Source organism: Watersipora subatra, chromosome 5 (assembly GCF_963576615.1).
Source record: "Watersipora subatra chromosome 5, tzWatSuba1.1, whole genome shotgun sequence".
NCBI classification, from domain to species: domain Eukaryota; kingdom Metazoa; phylum Bryozoa; class Gymnolaemata; order Cheilostomatida; family Watersiporidae; genus Watersipora; species Watersipora subatra.
In genome coordinates this window covers 29,969,975-29,992,588 of record NC_088712.1, presented here as the reverse complement: position 1 = coordinate 29,992,588, position 22,614 = coordinate 29,969,975, and the positions used below count along the sequence as shown (strand labels likewise).

General features: G+C 37.1%; 1 protein-coding gene across 1 annotated transcript; it reads left to right on the top strand.

Annotated features, from left to right (window-relative positions):
* The first annotated feature begins 2,808 nt into the window (after nt 1–2,808).
* On the top strand, nt 2,809–22,284 carry LOC137396441 (E2F-associated phosphoprotein-like). Its single transcript, XM_068082724.1, has 4 exons — nt 2,809–2,955; nt 13,359–13,525; nt 13,997–14,222; nt 21,538–22,284. Exons 1-4 carry the CDS (start codon nt 2,897–2,899, stop codon nt 21,851–21,853), a joined length of 768 nt encoding a protein of 255 aa, XP_067938825.1. The 5' UTR covers nt 2,809–2,896; the 3' UTR covers nt 21,854–22,284.
* The last annotated feature ends 330 nt before the right edge of the window (nt 22,285–22,614 follow it).

The following is a 22,614-nucleotide window of genomic DNA, read 5'->3' as shown; positions in this document are numbered from 1 at the left end:
AGTTCAGAGCAGAGTTTATCCACCTTTTCTTATGCGAGTCTTATGCAATGAGCGGGAGGAAGCTTAGAATGGTGCTTCTAAGCCCTAACATTCACAATGTCCCAAAAGGATCCACTGAGATCCCAGAAATCAATGAGTAACAGAATGTGCAAACATCCACAAGCTATATAACGACAACGGGCAAGCTAAGCAAATGGGCAAGCTACATGTAAGCAAAGAATAGATAATTGTTAGAATATTTAAAGCTAATCTAAAGCCTGGCTGACCGCATCTGTTATTTGTGTAACCAACATGCAGAGAACCAACGTGTCAGAAAGATACATTGTATCAAGACCAACATGATGGTCTACTTGGGTAAAAAAGATATCAACGCATCTGTAAATGACTAAAAGAGTTGATTCCTGATGAACATAATCTCAATTACTTTTTGTTCAGTTCTGAAGCTAGTTGCTATGTGTGAGATTTGCTTTCGAACAGCAGTTTACGCATCAGTTAATATATTCTCATACGTAATGGATGCGCGAAATGCAACAAGTACAAATTGGAGCTGTCCATGAAACCATTCAGATATTTCTTTAGGTAACCATATCTGTTTAAGTCCGAAGTCTTGTTCAGAGTGCGATTCATTCCATGAACTCAAATTATTTTCGCATTTGGCCGATGTACATCTTTGATGTGTACATGCTGCAATAAGTCATTTAGTTTTGTCAGTGCGCCTAGCCGAAGCAAATGTCTACCTAAGCGTCAGCCAAACATTTTGTAGATGTCTAAAGCCAGGCCTTTAAGGAATAGGAACCAAACAAAAAAATATTTGGTTAATACCAAAAGGAACTATTTTACTCCAAAAGTAGTAAAATACTGTAGCTGAATAGTTTTGCTCAAGTTTGTTTACCCGGGCATATTTGAAGCACGAGTCTGATAGGACATATTATTAGCGAATGCAGTATTCACTTTATTTCTTCAGCGCCGTAAGGTGGCAAATGGCGCGATAAGTATAACGCAATCCCTGATCTAGGATTCTAGGTGCTCAAAAGCTAGGTAAAATCACACGATATAAATAGATTTGAGATAGAATTAGCTGGAACAATGATAATTTTTGGAGTTTACACTAGTGTGTGGCCACGCATTACAAACTTTGATTGCTTCCGTGAAATTTGTACACTTTGGAAATTTTGCCTTGGTTGCTGTGTAACTACAGCTCTCTATATATATATATAGCTTAATATAGTCACACCCGTCTGGACAAGGTCATGTGATCTGAAGACAATAGGAAGCCTTATCACCATCATCTAACATAATACAAATACTGATACTCAAATTACAAGCAGTCCTGATTATGTACTTGATTTGCAAATCAAAACCTCACACACAGTTTATTAGTATTTTTAATAAACTGACGTATTTTTCAGTGCATCACTCACAACATAAGACTGATCAGATCTCCATATCCCGTTTGTAATTTGAAGAACAAAACCTCAGCTATAGAAGACAGCCTGCTTACTTGTTATATCTAACCAATACTCTCTTGAGTCTAATCATAACAATAGTCTAATCAATGCCTAGAAGCAAGCTGGTCAGCGGTGATACAAGCAAATTCTACAGGTATATCCGGCATCATTTTACAATATTTGATAATTATTTACAAAATGCATTAATGTATGCCAAATGCAAATTAGTAGCAACAAAAATTATTTCATGTGAAAATGGTGCAAAATTAAAAAGTAAGTAATTCCCAGGCTTGATAAACTAATACTAAAGTTCTGTTGATCCAAACATGAACTTGGCGAACATAGATATGTTGACGAGTACGTACTGGTTATACGACGCTCGTGAGTTTTCTTTCAAGTGATTTTTACAGGCGCATCAATGTAGGAGTACGACATGTAAAAGACAGCTGGCCTTGCAACTAGTTTCAACTGGCCTTTAAACTATTCATTTTAAAAATCCCTTCATGAATGACAAACATTATTTCATGTCTTGCATAAATAGTTGCAAAACAGTTTTTTTCATACGTAGCCTGACATCACGAAAAAAAAATGAAAAAAGCGACTGCAAATTGATTTGGATTCTGCCTCCAAAAGCGATTCTCACGTGTTAATTGACTGTGCTACATTATAGTGGAGTTTTGAAAAACAGTACCATAATAACTGACAGAAAACAACTATACGAAATTTATTGGTTAAAGGTCACAACTCAATTTCATTCCACGCCTCTGTACCACCATTAACTTACTCAACAAAAATAGTTGACTCGAAATAAGTTGCCAGGTGACATTTCAAAGTCGGAACCTCAGGTGTAGGCAACAACCAATATATTCATGTTAGTATGAGTTACAAAAGAGCACAAACTAATAAATAAAGTAACGAACAGATCGAGCAGAGACTAAATTACATACAAAATAGATATATTGTACTTACAATCATATATCAATTTAGCTTGGACGCTCGGTTCAGCTCGAGAAAATAACGTTGGCTTCCAAAGTGAGCTATTGGTTCGGCGATAGTCAGAGCTTGTTATAATATAGCTTAGGATCATCAGGTCACTCATTCTATGTATTGATATAATTGGTCGTTGAAACAAAAAGTAAATTGCTCAGAGGCTATTTCATTATCACAAAGTACGCTTAATGGTGAGTTGTTCAAACAAACATTTCGCCAAAAGTATGACTATGCGATGTATTCAGACAATACAACTGTATCGTTGAGAAATAAACCCTAGGCAAAAAGTATTCTGCCGAATTATTTCCTTAACTCATCGCGCCAGCGACTCGGCGACGAATTTAGAGATCAGTACATCGTAATAGAACGGAAGCCTAAGTACTTGTACTAGTTTGTATAACGGTTAATCCTTTTTAGGGTCAATCAATTTTGTATTATTCTGTAAGGCTATTAACTTCATGGCCGCTTTATTGGCTTCTGATTTGCAAGACGATACAGATTCAGAGGGTGGTGAAGAGTAAGCTCTAAATAGCAATATATGTTCATAGTTTCACTTTGAATACTCCACAATATAATTTACTTGAAGTGCGGTCATAGTGAGGAAAATCCAGTAATAATAGCACTCAGCATTTTTGACACTTTGATATTTTCTCATGTTCCTTATATTGTATTGATAAATGAATGGAACTTTACTCTTTTTTGCCATTTGCTTAACCATTAAATTTACGTAATGTTGCAGCTATGTACGTGCACGTACTAACAGTTAACAGTAGTGGTAGTTAGTAGTTAACGTATTATGCACAGCATCTCCAGGTGTGTGCCAGGGGCTCGTCTAACAGGATATCACGCGAGTGTCAGTTTAACCAAATATCACATATCGCTGTACTCTGCTGTCAACTAAGAAAGATTCTTGTTATAGAAATTATTTTGATGAAGTAACCCAATGATATACAGCCCCCCATGGGGGGCTGTATATCATTGAGTAACCCAAGATAATTTCGAGACAGATCTAAGTTTAGCTCTAGTTGTAAAGCTTATGTTACGTATCTGAAGAACGACATGAATCATCTAGGAAAGTCTCAGATTATAGCGCAGGTTTCTGTTTTATATTAAGAATGAAATTGATTACTAATCTACACTGTAACCTAAGTATTTCATCATTTCTTGTATTATATAAGAATCTAGGAAAGTCTCAAATTATAGCGCGGGTTTTTTTTATATTAAGAATGGAATTGAAATAATCTAAGTCTTTCATTGCTATTAATAATACAGCAAAAAGTTAAACTATTAGTTAAGATAGTAGTGATCATTCCAATACCAAACTTATTCAACTCTTTAAAAATCATTTGAATTTCACGTGTATGCAACAAAAAAGACTTACTCGTATTTGCTACTCAAACATAGCTTTATCTGATTCTTTTGTCTTCATGCAACACAAAATTCAATGCACATATAATTATGTGTAGAGTGAGTTATGACCGCCATATTTATGCTGCCATTTAAAACAACATAGAACAAAAAAATTCCTAAATAACGTACCTATTTTCTAAAATTTGTTAATTTTCAGTATGTTACCTCGTCTGAAGATTAGATATAACTTACTTTTATACATCACACATTCTAGTGGGTGTAATGGTATTAATTAAGTGCACGTGAAATTTTAATGCTCGTAATTGCGATCTCATGAAACCGCCAAAGACAGCCGCAGTGGAAGCGCACGCAATACACAAGTAGATTATAAACACGAACTGGATTGAGATTCTGATCACGCTTTAGCAGTTAGTACCTTTCCCCCTGGCCGACCAGTCCCTGTCTTTCTGATAAGCTCTGACCTTTACAATGATACCGGTAGACAGGTAATTTGCTTACGATACATTATTACATGGTAGCAGCCGGAGTTTTTGGACCCTGCTCTGTTAATTGGTTATTTTCTGCTTCCGCTTTTTGTTTCTGTAGTTAGCTTCTGTGACTGATTGGGATTTTCATGGTGAACAGTGGCTTGAAAGCTCTTGGAGAGCTCTCTTTGGAAGGAAATGTTTCTGACAACTGGAGAAAGTGGTGGATCTCTCTTGAAAATTATTTGCTAGCATTTGATTTAGTATTGAAGCCAGACATGAAGGGTCATACCTGCCAACCTTCACGCATTGGGCATAAGATTCACACAATCATTTCAAAGAAAAAATGAAAATGCGTGAGATTTTTGCCCCAATTTCCACAATTTTATATATACTATCATTGATACATCAATTGCCCCAAAACCAAATCTCACGCATTGCCCCACTCTTGGGTTGGCAGGTCTGTGAAGGGTGTTACCCCGGTTGAGAATGGTCTGATTAACAGACGTCAAGTAGCTATACTGCTTAATCAGGCCGGTGAGGAGGCTACAAAGATATTTAGTCAGTTTGAGTATGAAGTTGGCGAAAGCAGAGACGTATTAACTGATGTATTAGAAAAATTCAAGGCATATTGTAACCCGAGACGAAACATGTTGTATGAATGGTATGTATTTTGGTCAATGAATCAAGCTGATGTCGAGTCTATTGACATGTTTATTAAACAATTGAAAACACAAGCTGCCAAGTGTGAATTTGGTACGTTGCGTGATCAAATGCTGCTATGTCGTATTGTATTTGGGCTATCTGATGCTAAACTGAAAGAACGTCTTCTTAGGGACCGGGCCATCAACCTACAGAATGCTTTGGATGACATACGCGCTGTAGAAATCACAAAACAGCAAATGTCCAGATTATCTACCAGTGACACAGCTGTAAATATTCTACAGAATGAGCCCCTTGAATCTTGTTTTAATTATGTTCAACAGGACTCGGGTGCTATACCTAAAAAGCCCAAACCTCGCAAAGAATGCAAGTATTGTGGATATAGCCATGCTAAAGGCCGTTGCCCTGTCTATGGAGAGACCTGTAACAACTGTGGGCTAAAAAATAATTTTGAAAAGGTATGCCGCAAACCCAAGAGCAACACTGAGAGACAGATGAATAGTCTGTTTGTTGGCTCGGTAAACGCTATCCCAAGCAAATTGAATCTCAAGTCTGTTAAATTTTGGATTTTGTCTATGAATGTAAGCCACAAGCAGAAAGTCTTGGAGATTCCATTCAAGATTGATACAGGGGCTGAAACAAACTGTATCACCTTAAACACCATCCGCTCTCTGGAAGCTAAACTTTTACCCACTGCTGTAAAACTTTATGGTTACAACCGTTCGAAAATCAACAACGTTGGTGCGGTACAGCTTTCTGTGAACTATAACGGTATCAGCCATGAAGTCCACTTTGAAGTAGTTGATGAGAATCTGCCCCCCACTTTAGGTCTGAAACCAGCTGAACTCTTTGGATTGATCTGTCGTATAGATAAGGTGACTTGTGATATCTCAATCTTGGATGAGTTCCCTGATGTATTCAATGGTATAGGATATCTAGAAGGAGAGCATGAGATATGCATCAATGAGAAAGTATAGCCTGTTGTGCACCATCCTCATCGTATACCTCTGAGCATTATGGATAGAGTGAAGAAGGAACTGGATAGTATGGAAGCTTCTGGGGTTATTTCAAAAGTTGGCAAACCAACAAACTGGGTCAGTAGCATGGTATGTGTAGAGAAGAAAGATGGTTTTGTGAGAATATGCTTGGATCTAAAAGATTTTAACAAAGCTGTAAAGCGTGAACACCACAGAATACCAACACTGGAGGACATTGCTTTCCGGTTTAATGGAATGCGGCATTACACTATTATGGACATGAAACATGGATACTGGCATGTGGCACTCACAAAAGAGAGTAGTCTGCAGACTACTTTCAACTCCCCATTTGACCGGTACTGCTTTAACAGGCTTCCATTTGGGCTCCATTTAAGTGCTGAGGTCTTTGAAAAGAAGGTTGAAGACTTGCCCGGTGTATCAGTATATTTTGATGACATTGTAGCTGGAAAGACAACAAGAGCATGATAATAATCTCCGTAGGTTACTCGGACAAGCTAAAGCAGCCAATGTAAAGTTCAATCGTCAGAAAATCCAATTTAATCAGTCTGAGGTGCCATACCTTGGCCATGTAGTATCGAAAGATGGTTTACAACCTGATCCCGAGAAAGTGACTGCAATCAATGCCATGCCAGATCCTACTGATCGAGAAGGAGTACAGCGGTTGATTGGTACTCTAAATTTTCTCAGGGCTTATATACCTAACATGTCAGCCTGCATAGAACCGCTGAGGGTACTATTGAGAACTGATAGCCAATGGACATGGTCAAATAAGCAACAGGAAAGCTTTCGAATTATCAAACACCTCGCGTCTGAACCAGTCTTGCAGTACTTCGATGTAACTAAAGATGCTCATCTGCAGGTTGATGTCTTAAAGAGTGGCCTTGGAACTGTGTTGCTACAGGATGGTAAACCTGTTGCCTATGCATCGAGAAGCCTAACCGAGACCGAATGCAATTACCCCCAGATCGACAAAAAGCTGTTTGCTGTTGTGTTTGACTGTGAATGCTTTCACAGCTATCTATATGGACGCAAGGTACATGCGCAAACTGATCACAAACCTCTGGTTCATATACTGAATAAACCTCTACACAAAGTGTTCTCTAGACTACAGAGATTATTACTGAGACTTCAGCGATACAATATATCTGAGCTGACTTATGTTCCAGGGAAATACCTTTATATTGCTGACACGCTGTCGCGTGCTTATCTCCAAAGAATTACTAATGATCAAGCTGACATTGAAAAGGAGATTGTAATGGTTCACAGCTTGGAAGCCGATTCTGGCACAGTTGAGACTATGAGGAATGCTTATGCTGAAGATGATGCAATGCTACTGTTAAGGACTGCCCTAAAGGATGGCTGGAACTGGGCAGTGCGGAGTCAGTCTCTGACACTTCTACTGCCTTATTGGAACATAAGAGCTGATATATATGAACTAGATGGCTTTCTCTACTTTGAAGAACGCCTGATTGTTCCCAGCTCCCTGAGAAAATCAATGTTAAAATCTCTTCATGCTGGACACCTGGGCATTGAGAAGTGTCGGGAGCGTGCTAAAAAGTCATTCTTCTGACCTGGAATATCTGCTGATATAAAGAATGAGATTATGGACTGTCACATTTGTGCAAGATTTGCTAGACACCAACAGAAAAAGCCACTCATGTCGCATGAGGTACCTAGCCTTCCTTGAAACGAAGTTGCTATGGACGTCATGGAGTATAAAAGCAAAGACTATCTGGTATTTGTTGACTGCTGCTCTCACTTCCCTGAGCTGAGACTACTCAAGAGAAAGACTGCTGAGGATGTGGTAATAGCGCTAAAGTCTGTGTTTGCCGTACATGGTGTACCTGTATCAATCTTGGCTGACAACATGCCTTTCAGCAGTCGAATTATGCAAAGGTTTGCATCCGAATGGTCCTTCACCATTGTCACCTCAAGTCCTCACTATCCGAAGTCCAATGGGTTGGCTGAGCGTAATGTGCAGACAATGAAAAACTTTTTAAAGAAGTGTGAAGAAGAGGGGGATGTAGGAGGAGAATGTATACCGGTCACTACTGAGATATTGAAAATCGCCAGTGACAGTATGTTCACTCAGTCCGGCAGAAATGTTGTTCAACAGATCAATAAGAAGTGACCTACCAATCACAGCTGAGCTACTCAAACCCGTACTTGTTGAACCAGCTAGCTTGAGCTGCTAACCAAGAAATGAGAAAGGCATATTATGATCGCCAGGCACGGACTCTAACTGAAATGCAACCCGGTGCCTCTGCTCTCATAAGGACTGATGCAGAAAAAGAATGATCTCCAGGTGTAATCATAGATCATCATGACTCTCCCACGTCTTATCTTGTAGATAATGGCCACTCCATAGTCCTGAGAAACCGTGTTCACATGAAACCTGATCATGCTCGCATGACTACTGTAGCAGTTCCTGCTACGAATGCTGATGCACAGTATTCTCCCACAGATAACAGTGATGTTGCAGGCTCCTGCCAAACCACACCTGAAATACTGTCTCAACCCCCGACATCTCCCATAAGTCCTGCGTCTGTTTCTGAGCGTCAGCCTCGAGCTAATCGCGAAGTCCTTCCATTTAGGTACAAGGACTTCCACATGGAGTAGGCGTTTGGCCCACTCCCAAGTGAGTCAGTTTTGGCCATTCCTTACCCCTGTAAATAGTTGTTAGCTACTAATCATTTGTTATCTTTTTAACCTATACCTATCAATATGTCCCAAGGCTACAGTTAAACTATTAATACTCATTTTTAAAAAATACTCATTCTGTCAATCATGCTTAGGAAGGTGTAATGGTATTAATTAAGTGCACATGACATTTTAATGCTCGTAATTTCGATCTCGGGAGACCGCCAAAGACAGCGGCAGTGGAAGCGCGCGCAATACACAAGTAGACTACGAACTAGATTGAGATTATAATCACGCTTTAGCAGTTAGTACCCCTCCCCCTGGCTGGCCAGTCCCTGTCCTTCCAATAAGCTCTGACCTTTACTACGATACTGGTACACAGGTAATTTGCCTACGATACATATTATTACAGTGGGAACCAAATTGGTGACCAAATTTTCTCAAATTTATTTATTTCTCAAATTGTTTGAGAAATAAAGTTTAGCAATAACCAGCAATGTTGGAAACTTGTGCTATTAACTCTGTTCCTTAAAGGTTGACTTGCAACAAAAATCACGTTACAGTTATTTGGTATCAAAAAATTCACCATGTCTTACTCTGTTGTGGTGTAGGTGCCAAATATGTGGAAATGTGATTACAAGCTCTTAAAAGCTAAAAAACGAACAGAAAATCACAGCCACACAAGACTGCCGTAGTTTGGATTCGTTTTCCAAAACGGCTAAAATGTGACATAGTTGTGCGAGATGGTTTCTGTTTACACTTTCATGCAACCTTATTCGTCGAAATATTTTCACAAATATACTTCACGCTTCCAATAAAAGCCATGTCTATTGTTCATACGCGTCTATTTTATCGGCATCGTAATGCTGCAACTTTGAGCACTGATATCTTAAAACCTACCATGAAAATATGTTCAAATTTTTAATCTTAGCTTGAACGATTGCATATCATCCTCTGATAAACATGATGAGCCTTTTGGTCCGCTGTGATGGTCGGAAAATGCTGTAGAAATTGTTCGCCATATGGCGGGAATTGTAAGTCACATGATCAGATAATGTTAGTTTCAGTTCAAGTTTGATCTATCGCCAATAGCAGACACGCTTTCTCGTATTAAACTTGTTAATTTCAGTTCGTCATAATGTCTAACGCGCCACATCATGTTTGTGCAGCTGCCAAGCTGAGAAGCACCTTTTTTCTTGGCCAAGAGCAGAGAAAAGACCAGACCTTCACCGGACGTGGAGCAACTGGATGAAGCTGTATGTGACAAACTATTTATTCGCCTGCTTACTCTTACCTTTGTTTTCGCCATTTCAAAGACGACATGGTTTCTAATCGGTTTGCATACTCCACATGTCACCAAAACACGTGAGTAATTTATTTAATGAACTACTTGTATTAGTAGTAGTAACTCGGGTTATTTTCTAGTATTCTTCTAATACTACTGTATTAATCTATATTTAATATTACAATATTAATGTCATTTAATTGTAATATGATATTATTAGTATTTTATCTTTTTAATTATGTGTATTATTCTTATTATAATAACAAAACTAATTCATACTGCATATCTATCTGTAAAACGTAATATATTAATCTATAATTGATAAAATAATGTTATAAGTTTCACGATTAATTTCACCAAATTTCTTAACCCCACTCACTTATAGATATGTTATATAAAATAGTTATTGTCATTTTCTGGTATCATCGTTAATAGCGTATTAATATTATTAGATGATTATTATTAGATGATGAAAAGTTTGTGCCAACCACTGAAGACTGGGAAGAGTTTGAGCGCTATGTTGGCCAGTGTCAAACACTCTCCAATTACATGTAAGGTAAAGCTGAACTTGACCAAACTTGACAAAATATAAAGAATATCCATAAAGTTATTACTCACATTTTTATGTTTACAATATCATGGATTCTGATGAGGTTTTGTAAAATCTGTGTCATGATTGCATGGCTATATATTTATTCTTTTTCTGATCAAGCAAATATGATATAATAACAGGAAATGATGTTGTACAAATCTTATTGCAAGTCAACTATTGTGTTGTGGTTTCAGACCCGAATCCTCCTTCAAACAGGAGAAAATAATAGTAGGTGTGACAGCACTCCAGCGACTACTTCACTGTCACGCCTGCGCCCTCCCCTGCTCATTCACGATGGTGCGAGAAGGCGGATGGGTAGAGTTCAAGGTTACATTTGCCTCCTGTCACCAATCGTACGCTTGGGAAACAACTGTCAGGGTGAACAGAGCACACGTCATCAACCCCCTGCTGGCAGCTGCATCACTCTTTTCTGGCGGATGCCTTACGCAGAACCTCCGTTTTCTGTCGCTCCTGAACATCACGAGACCAAGCCACAGCGTTTGCCTCTACCAACAAAGAGAATACTTACATGGTGTGAGTGTTGATATTTACCCATAAACTTGGAAAATGTGAGTAAAAGCTTGGCACACTAATTGAATAACAACATTTAGAAACAATTTTTTTCTTGAAATGAAAATATGTCATCCTTCAAGCGAAATATATTATAATTTAAAATTCTGATTTTTCATCATTATATTCATTATTCATCTAAATAATTCATTCAAATAATGTGAAAGTGATTGTTGGTCGTAACTTTCTTTACTTTCCATTCAACGGAGACCACCAGCTCTAACGCCATAGAGCTGGAAGGCTTCAAGCGATGCCAGGCCGATTTAATTTTCCATGGCCTGAGAGTGCGGTTCATTACAACGAATGTTGTTACAAAGGTTGTGTGCATACCGCAAGCTTGTGTTTTGGCTTATGCCGCAAATTCGTCGCGGTGAGCGACGGCCTCTACCTGCCTGCTTGGTGTCTAAGATTCGGGCTCTCTTCCCACCAACAGATGATGAAGAAGAGTTTGCAGACTTGCAAACAAGATTTGCGGCATAAGCCAAAACACAAGATTGCGGTATGCACACAACCTTTTCCGAGCATTTGGTGATGGCTCTCCAAATGGGAATAGATTATCTACCAAAACAATTATTGAAAAACAATAATTACTGATCATCAAAATAATCTCGATCTTTATATAATAAAATCATAAAACTAATACACTCTCTACTGTAGTAAGTGTACAAGCCAAATATAACAGTTCTCCTTGTGTTCCACGAGTTCAGAATGTGTGTTCAACCGATGCATTAAATGTGTAAAACAAGAATTGTAGATAATGCTTGACACATTAGCATAGCTTTGGTGTTGTTGACATTAAATGAAAATCCAACACACTATGATATCGCAGGTAATTATTCCACCCCAACTCAAGGGGTGCAGGCGCCACAAGTTCGTCCACATCAGGGTGCATACACAGGCATTCATGCTCCCCGCGGTCACGGAGACGATGCGCAAACTCAGCATCATGGCAGCACAAACATTCAGGAAGAGATGGCATGTCTTGACAGCTCTTGCAGACACACCACTCTGTAGCCGGTGGTATTAGCTCCTAAAGAAATGAACAGATATGTTTATGCAACCATAGCTAATACATCAGGTCGATGTTATCCAACAGTATATCAGTGCAGCACTAGATTTAAATATTAAAATGGTTAATGTTGTCATTCAAGAAAAATCTGTAATTATTTTTTCGCTATATGAAGCGATAATTATCATCGTTAAAATCATATATATATAATAATATTCGTTCTATCACTCTCTAGCTAAAACTATTACTACTAGCTAGCTTGTCACATAAGAGCTGGCTAGTGGCGGTGCTTACTTGCTGGGAGGTTTGATTCAGTTGAGGACCTTCTTCAGATAGAGCGTCAGACTCGAAACGCCAGGGTCTTAACTCTTCAGAATTTGACATTTTTATGATCGCAACTCAGACATGTACACGTACGTTGAATTGTCGGACGGAATGGCCAAGCTGAAACTGTAAAGTAGCGATCATCTTTATTTGATATGGAGTCTTCAGTAAAACCCGAAGTGTTTGTCATAAACTATTGCTACGATAAGTTTTATATTGAGCTTTTTATTGGCCTTTCAATTCACGCGAGAACATCACGTGACAAGACAATAACCAAAATCCGCGGATACGTCATCGAAATCAAGAGATTACAATCTACGGCAGCTTTTCGTTTTTGAGCTTTTAAGAGCTTGTAATCACATTTCCACATATTTGGCACCTACAACAGAGTAAGACATGGCGAATCTTTTGATACCAAATAACTGTAATGTGAATTTTGTTGCAAGTCAACCTTTAAACTTTTCCAATTTACCCTTGTAACATTCTAGAAATGAAATTTTGAACTTGAATAGATGAAATCTGCAACAAATTACCCTTAACCACTTAGCGCCTAAACAAACATGCATACAACTTTAAAGGTGTTCCCAACAACGTTTGTATATTCTTGTCTGTGTCTTTTGCATTTGTAGTATATGTAGTAGTAATATACTGCATCAAGGTTATTTTTCATATGTATGCATATGTTTACAACCTTATACACAGTCTCATATGCACTTTCTTAAGTTTTGCCTCGAAACTAGAAAAAGCATAGGCTGTTGGTTAACAAACAACCATTGGTCAATTTAAATGGTCAGAAGATATCAAATACAAACGGCTGATGTGAATTCGTATCACCGGTTTAGTAATTCTGCATATTTATATATATATATACATGTATATAGAAAAGCAGTAACTAACAAGCAAAACTATCATAATCAGTAAAGTATAAGAGTGCTGCATAGATGATCATGAATAATATCACAGGTAGAATTGGGTGTTGCTCTCTCATCATAGTTCATTTACAGTTCTGATGACGAGGTTGGTCAGCAAAGGAACCATGTCAAAAGGGGAAGCTTTGGTCCGTCCGATTCAGTTGAAGATGAGTTCGAAAAGGAAATGATGTCGGAGCTTGAAAGTCAGATGGGAGCTAATTACTCTTTTAGTCAGTACAGCGAGAATTGGAGGGAACAAGGTGGGAGATGTACTAGAATATAGCGATTCCAAAATTTGTATTTGTGTTCAAAGTGGTTGAGTGATGATCTTAGCTTTTGTAGAGATGCTTTCTCAGGTCCTAATGATGATTTGGATAGCAATTTCCATTTGCTGTGCTGAGCAAGTTAATTTGTTCAAAGTACAGAATCTGTGACACAAAATGGCAAATTAATATAACAAGGCATCACTGTTAGTAGCCAAATGTTACACATGTTCTGACTTGGCCAGATACCATTACTGCGTATCTGGTGTGTCAAGGTTGATTGTTAGTTGCACTTTAGTAACAATCAGCTTTAATCTGTCATAAGATTTTGTATTGAAAAGGAGGGTAGTCCTTATCAGCCATTTCCTTTGATATAAATAGACATAGGTCAATAGGTCATACAGACTTCCAAGACTCAACCAACACATTTGGTTCTGAAGCATCTTAATTTACATCCCTTCCGGTTAGGTGGAATTCATACGAAGGCTACTGAAAATGATGAGCTCTTTTATGACTCCAAGATGGATGACGATGATGAGCGGTGGGTGAAGAAGCAGAGGGAGGTGTGTAAAGGGATTTCAGCTGGTTCTACCGATGATTCCAGTATATCTGGTAAGAAGAGTAATGAAGCAAAGACAGACGCGGTGTTGAACTGCCCTGCCTGCATGTGCACTGTCTGCCTGGATTGTCAGAAGTGAGTTTCATAGCAAGTCTTTATACTCGAGTTGGTCAGCACAATCTATATAACTATATTATATGTGAGATGAATTTATCTATGGATCTTTCAATATGACTTTATCTATGGACTTCTCTATAAGACTTTATCTATGCATCTCTCTCTATGACTTTATCTATGTGTCTTTTTGTACAACTTGGTGTGTCTCTTTATATGACTTTATCTATGGGTCTCTCTATATGACTGTATCTATGGATCTCTCTATAAAACTTTATCTGTAGATCTCTATACCCTACAGGATGAATTTATTCGCGGAGTTAAATTTCGCGGCTGAACACTGTCACTCTTTATGAAGAGTTAACTCTATTGCGGCTAGCAATAGAGTTAACCCTACACATGCGCACACCACGTGTTTAGGTGTGCACATACACCGAAACGCGATGAACACCATAGCTTGCAACTACGAGTCGATCATGCTAAGCTATAAAATTTTTGCTGCGTTCAGAGGTTTTCACGAATATTCATCGATTTGGAGGCCTTTGATGAACCAAAAATTTGTGGTAAGTAATGAGTTTTTTCAAAACCATTTACTAAATTGTTGAATTTACTTTGGTTCTTCGGTAAAACGCAATATTTATTTTTTCCATCCCTACCGCTTCATTATTTGTTTTAGTGTGAGAGAGAGATTTTTCATCATACACGGAAGCACAATGACTGCAAGGGTGGTAGATGTCATTCTTAGAAGATCACCAATCATTCAGGGAGGTCTTGAAGTTGAGGTAGAAGTGACCGCAGGCAGCTACTTACAAGGAGAATATATCTGTTTTACAAAAGGAACAAAAACGCCTTTACGAGCACAAAGTTTTGGCCAACCGGCAGAACTTTACAATAGTAAGCCACGAGGAGAGTTCTGATGATAACTTTCTTACCAGTCATGTAGTAGCGAGAGAATCGCCTTAACATCTTACCCAAGACAGTGACAGCGACAGAGCTGCTATTACCAAAATAACTAGTCAGAGAGCACCATTACACGCTAGTATTCACTTATCAAGAGTACCAGTTTAATTTTATTGCTAGACAACCGCCATATGGACTAAATTGTTTATATTTACTCCAGTCATCGTTTGTAAAATTTTATTTGAAATATTTTATTTGTACACTCCAGGTTGTAATAAATTATAATATATCTATACATGAAATATAATATAATCATGTTTGCTGCAGCAATATCAAGGAGTTGTTGTTGATGAAGGGTCTAGGTTGACTAGTTGCTTCTCTGCCAATATTCCTGCCTTGATGTATATTACTACTCGTCTATAGTTTTCGTAATCGGAGTAGGTTGTTTCATTCTCAATCTGCAGTAAACACAAAAAAATCTTTAAAAGGTTTTAAAAAATCTACTTCTGATAGACAAATTTAGTAGATGATAAATTTTATATTAATTTATGCTGAATTTGGTCTTGCAAGAGACGACAACTTCCGAGAAGGTTTATTCATCACTAACAAATACAAATTGTGAATTATTTATGGTTTTTATTATTACTAGAAATTCCACTGTCATACAGCACACGATCAAAGTGGTATTGGAAAAAAGAAAGGGTACTGATGGTTGAGAAATGCAATATTAGCAGTCAAATGGCACTGCAGTGCAATAGGATAACTGCATTGGTAGCTGTAATGTACTGGGTGTGGGTGTTATTATATACAACAAACAGCAATAATGAAAGGAAAAGATTATATGTTTATATTTTACCCCTACAATAGGAGAAATGCAATGTTGGCCAATATTAGAAGTAAAATGCACTAATATTATTTGAATAACCAATATTATTAATATAGTAATAATAGAAAACCAATGCACAATTTTGTTTACATTTCAAAACGTCATAGCTAACAATATCAAGAAGTTGTGATATTTTTATAGATTTTTAGAAAATCTATTTAACAAAACTATTTACAAAAAATAATAACAGTAACATATTACTCATCACCGATGTTGTTAGTGTGACTATTACACTTCAATAGTCATCCAAACTTATAATTAAATATTGTAATAATCTCATAAGAATCGTTAGAAAAAATATCATTGTCATTTCCTTTACTTTCACTGTTTTGAACATCTGTTAGATTACCAAAGTATCCAAGTTTCCAAAATTTCAGTTACTTTGAAATCGGCAAAAAAGAAACGATTTCTGTACTTCTACGTTAATTACAGAAACCTTCGGCAATTTGACAATGCTATATACTGGTGAAATGTGCACATTATTTTTTCGTGAAATGCGCATGACTTAATGGTTCTATTCTCTGTCACTCGGCGTTTCAATTGCCGGTCTTAATTTTGATAAAAGTAAGGCTTAGCAAGTTTTAATAACGATTTGCGGCCAAATTAATATGTCTATTTGTGTATAATCCGATCAGATGGGTAAGTTTTAAGAGACTGTCGACAATTTACAAAGACTTGGTAACATATTTAAATAGGCTTATATGTGTTTTGTATCATTATTATACTTTAACAACTCTACAAAACGATGGTTAAATTTGTTGATGAGATTTCGAACCAAGGGTTTGCGACGTTGTTGATGAATAATTTTCGTAAGTTGTGTGCACATGCATTTATCATAAAAACTCTCAAACTTCGCTCCGCTCGTTTGGTCGTGGGATAAAAGCGATCAGTTTTTAAACAAAAGAATTAACTAATGCAGTTAATTATGAAAAAACGTATCTGCACTGCAAACCAAATACATACCATAATGTCCAGATCAGAATCATGATCGTCCTCAACTTCGGTATTAAAGATTGATGGAGTTGATTTCAATGTGAAAAGACTAGGGGAGATTTTTGCGATGACGAAGCCATGCCGAATAACTTGTGAAAACCTTGAATAATTTTGTAAAGTTTGATCCAATGGCAATAAAACTCGAAACCCCGGCGATGATTTTAAAGAAATTTTGGAACTCGGCTACATTTAGTACTTCTACCTAGCGGCTATTTTTGCGATGACGCCATTCTGCATATCTCGTGACACCTTGAATAATTTTGTAAAGAAATGTGATGCATTGGCAATGGTGTTAGCTCAAAGCCCAGGCAATGATTTTAAAAATGTTTTGGAACTCAACTATGTTAAGTATTTATGCTTAGCGGCTAGTTTTTAATTTGATGCAGTAGTTATTCTCCCTTGTGATTAAAAGTAGACCTAATTATTCACGGAATTTAATAATTCGCGGAATTCACTGTTTGAGAATTCGCGAATTTTTATAACCATCGAATATTTTCATCCATGTATCTTTATCTATGCATCTCTATATGACTTTATCTATGGATCTCTCTATATGACTTTATCTATGGGTCTCTCTATATGACTTTATTTATGGGTCATCTATGCACTATACACTTACATCTTTAGACACATACAACATTATACACTTACATCTCTAGACATATGCAGCATTATACACTTACATCTCTAGACATATGCATCATTATACACTTACATCTCTAAATATATGCAGCATTATACACTTACATCTCTAGACATATGCAGCATTATACGCTTACATCTCTAGACATATGCAGCATTATACACTTACATCTCTAGATATATGCAGCATTATACACTTACATCTCTAGATATATGCAGCATTATACACTTACATCTCTAGACATATGCAGCATTATACACTTACATCTCTAGACATATGCAGCATTATACACTTACATCTCTAGACATATGCAGCATTATACACTTACATCTCTAGATATATGCAGCATTATACACTTACATCTCTAGACATATGCAGCATTATACACTTACATCTCTAGACATATGCAGCATTATACACTTACATCTCTAGACATATGCAGCATTATACACTTACATCTTTAGATATATGCAGCATTATACACTTACATCTCTAGATATATGCAGCATTATACACTTACATCTCTAGACATACGCAGCATTATACACTTACATCTCTAGACATACGCAGCATTATACACTTAAAACTCTATACATATGCAGCATTATACACTTACAACTCTAGACATATGCAGCATTATACACTTACAACTCAAGCTGTCTGAATGACAAATTGTTCAGCTTCTACTGGTTTTAACATGGACTTACACCAAATGTTAGTTGATTTTATTAAAAGGTCTTTTTGTATAACTTACTTATAACTTACGATTGTTTTTGATGTTGGAGGTGATCTCACTGCCAGTATGTTTCAAGATTAAAATTGAACAAACTTTATCACGGTTAAAATGATCAGATCATATAGTAAGTTCAAATATGCTTGCAATGGTCCTTTGAATTATTGATCTATAAGTAATTTGAAACTCATTTTAATCAATTCACATGAGAAGATACTTTGCTGTATGAGCGCTTAAAGAATAGTTCTGTTTAAATATAACAAGATATGGCATTGCTCGATCAGAAAATTTACAGGTTGATAGTTATCTGGACTAACATATGGATGAAAGGTGTACGATAGGAGATGACAAGTGTATGATAGGAGATGACAAGTGTATGATAGGAGATGACAAGTGTATGATAGGAGATGACAAGTGTATGATAGGAGATGACAAGTGTATGATAGGAGATGACAAGTGTATGACGACAAGTGTATGACGACAAGTGTATGACGACAAGTGTGTGATGACAAGTGTATGATGGAAGATGGTTCAGTGTCCATGCCATTAGTTCATTTTTTTAGTTCTATTGACATCAATTCATTTATTAAAATAGTATTCAACTTTATTAACTTCATTATCACTAGCCTTTGTACCCTAGTACAGTGGGTACACTAGTACAGTGGATACACTAGTACAGTAGTACAGTGGGTACACTAGTACAGTGGGTACACTAGTACAGTAGTACAGTGGGTACACTAGTACAGTGGGTACACTAGTACAGTGGGTACACTAGTACAGTAGTACAGTGGGTACACTAGTACAGTAGTACAGTGGGTACACTAGTACAGTAGTACAATGGGTACGCTAGTACAGTAGTACAGTGGGTACACTAGTACAGTAGTACAGTGGGTACACTAGTACAGTAGTACAATGGGTACTCTAGTACAGTGGGTACACTAGTACAGTAGTACAGTGGGTACACTAGTACAGTAGTACAGTGGGTACACTAGTACAGTAGTACAATGGGTACTCTAGTACAGTAGTACAGTGGGTACACTAGTACAGTAGTACAATGGGTACGCTAGTACAGTAGTACAATGGGTACGCTAGTACAGTAGTACAATGGGTACTCTAGTACAGTATTACAATGGGTACCCTAGTACAGTAGTACAATGGGTACCCTAGTACAGTAGTACAATGGGTACCTAGTACAGTAGTACCGTAGTACAGTAGATGCTCCTAAAACGTAAGAAAGCTGTTCTGAGAATGTAGACATTGTAGGTATTTCATGTTATACAAACTGTTAAATACATATAAATTGTGAATATCTTCCCAAACTCACCCCTTCAGCCCTTCAATAGGAAAAACAATACTTAACCCTTTCGCGGGCAGTGCGACGTTTTTGTCGCTTTGCGATACGGCTGCTAATGGGCAGTGCGACGTTTTTGTCGTTTCGGTAACGTATTTTATTATTGCCGTTTCTGGTTAGCTAAATGCCGTTTTTTGTTTACTTTTTTTACCAATAGCAAGCTATGATATAGTATTTTCTGTTAGCCTCAAAAATTGACTTCAAGGTTGAAAAAAAAACAATCGTTTTTAGCAGTGATGAATAAATAAACTTTCGAAAAAAATTAGAAAATTGTTCTAAATAATTTATCAACTTTTATTTTTCTTGCTTCGGATTTACCGAATTTTTTGAGAGTTTGACTTTAGTTTACCGTCATGGCGACTTCTAAAAGAACCTCTCGAGATTATTCTCATAAAGCAAGTACTAGTACCGAAATTACTAAGAGATTCAGAGATGACAGTGACTTTTTAGATTTAGTAGCAAGAGATGACAGTGAATCAGGTTTGAATTGTGATTGTAATGACTTTACATCTGGAAGTGACAGTGATGAAAAGGCTGGTAGCAGTAATGATGAGGATGTGAGTAGGAGGGATGCCAGTGCCTGGAAGAATATAACCAACATAAACAGAGATAAATCTCCTACAATTCAGCAGTTTAGAGCAGTGACAGGCCCAGTATTTACTCCAGTAGATGCTCAACCAGTAGAGTATTTTGAAAAGTTTTTTGAGCCTGTCAATCCAGGAAGTACATTTTTGTGGGAGCTCTTTGTTGCACAAATAAGTACATGGTGCAAAGACTGTGATGTGGGCCTTTGTAAAGGAGAATGCTTTCGAAAATATCATTCGTAAATAGACAATTATTACGAAAAGCATATATTTTATGTTATACATTTTTATTTGTTTATAATATATATATATGCCTATGGACATATACATGTATACATATGCATCTTTAAACATAGAGATATGCACATAATAACACACAGAAAAGTGTATGAACCTTTTGAAAAAAATTGATTTTTTGGAAAATTAATTCGCCCATGGGAGCCTGATTTAGTTTTGAAAATTCGCCCACGAAAGGGTTAACATTTTAATTTAATGACTATAGTAACTATAGTACCTGTGGTATTATTGGTTTGTATCGATAACTTATCTCAGTTTTGTTGCACTTGGTTTAGGGTCCATGATTGCAGTAGTTTTATGCTAAGTGAACATCTTTAATGTCCATTTAAATCAATTTTTTCACTTTTTTGCTAGACAGCAAAGTCTATTGTGGAAAGAAAAAATATTGCGTGTATCTAAAATAAAGTAAAACAAAATATATATCCACTACTGTGAGAGCGGTGTCAATCTGTCCGTCCATTTTATCGAATCCGGTGTTAGGCCTTAGGATAACAGGTTGATTTCAACGAGACTCTAATTCGTGACATTCAGATTGATAGACAATCTCACACCTGCACTGCTCGACCGCCTTCAAGTATTTCTGAATAATTGTGCAGCTACTTATTCTCTTCACTTTATCGACACTCCTGACAATCTCTCACAGCACACTTGACTACCAGTATTACTAGTACATGTAATAGAGATAACCGTATATGTTATTTTCTCTCCTAAGTGTTGCAAGGGAAAAAACATTTTTAAGGGTGATTATGGAACTCTTGTTACTCATGTCAAATTTGAGTACTTGCGCTGACTTGACGCTTAACATTATATGGAATTTCTTACGTAGTATGAAACAAAAACTTTACATAAATCTTTTACGTTAAGTGAAATTTACATTAGGAGCAGCTATTGTATATGTTATTAAAATAAAAGTAGCTTTTACTCCACGTAATCTGGCGCTATTTTGTAGGCATGCAGTTTACGATCACCAATATCGAGCTATGTTCACCATGAACACTATGGTCAACTATGGAGAGACCCTGCAGTACAAGAAGAATCGAATTCCAAAAAACAAACGAAAGCGTAAGCTGGGCGGTGGTATCACATCAGTAAACCACGACCCTAGTGGATTTGCTGACCTAGTTAGTGTGGACCCGGCAGCAGCAGTCAACGAGGAAGTAGATAGTTACCACCCTGTCAATTGCAGTAACTGCAAAACAAGACTTGCTGTCTATGATGCCAACGAAGTTTATCATTTTTTTAATGTTTTATCAAGTTACGGATGATGAGTCAGAGTCGTTTACTTTTGATTAGTTACCTCCCCTTGTTGCTATGCTATATACACACACGAACTGTTGGCTTCGTCTATATGTGCTTGTCTACTTGATGCTTTTACAGAACCATTACTGAGTGAAGACAAATCCCACATACTCCAAATGTTTTTATGTTTTGAATGCACTAATGGCTCTGCTCTAATGCGCTAATGCACTAAGCTCATTATGGTTAGTTTTTTACGAATTGGTATTTCACAATTTCAAATTGTGGTACTCTGTATTGATGCATATATGATAGTATTTTGTTATAGGCTGCCTTGTTCCTGTAATAGGCGTCATTATCTGTTGAATGATCTCCATTTCATATACGTACATGTAGTAAGTGTTGGAAGGCAGGGCCTAATCATAATGAGCTGAAATAATCAGGACTGCAATGGGACTCATATTCATCTCTCTGACTGTAGAACAAGAATCATATAGTCTGCCGTGCAACAGGAGGGTAAAGCTCTACTTTCCTACAATTTTGCACCCCCTTGTTTAGAATGAAACCAAAAAGGTTCACAGCATAATGAAAAACAGACATATTCAGAATATATGTAAACAATATATTATTGGAAGGTCATTCTAAGAAGTGTCTAAGGTTTTCCCACATCAGCAAAATATATAAAACAACTTACTTTATGATCTTCCTCTGTTCTCCTACCTTTTCTTTGCTATTAGCTGACATGTTTCCTTTTAAGTGAAAGGAGCAGATCATTTTCAGGATTAATGGC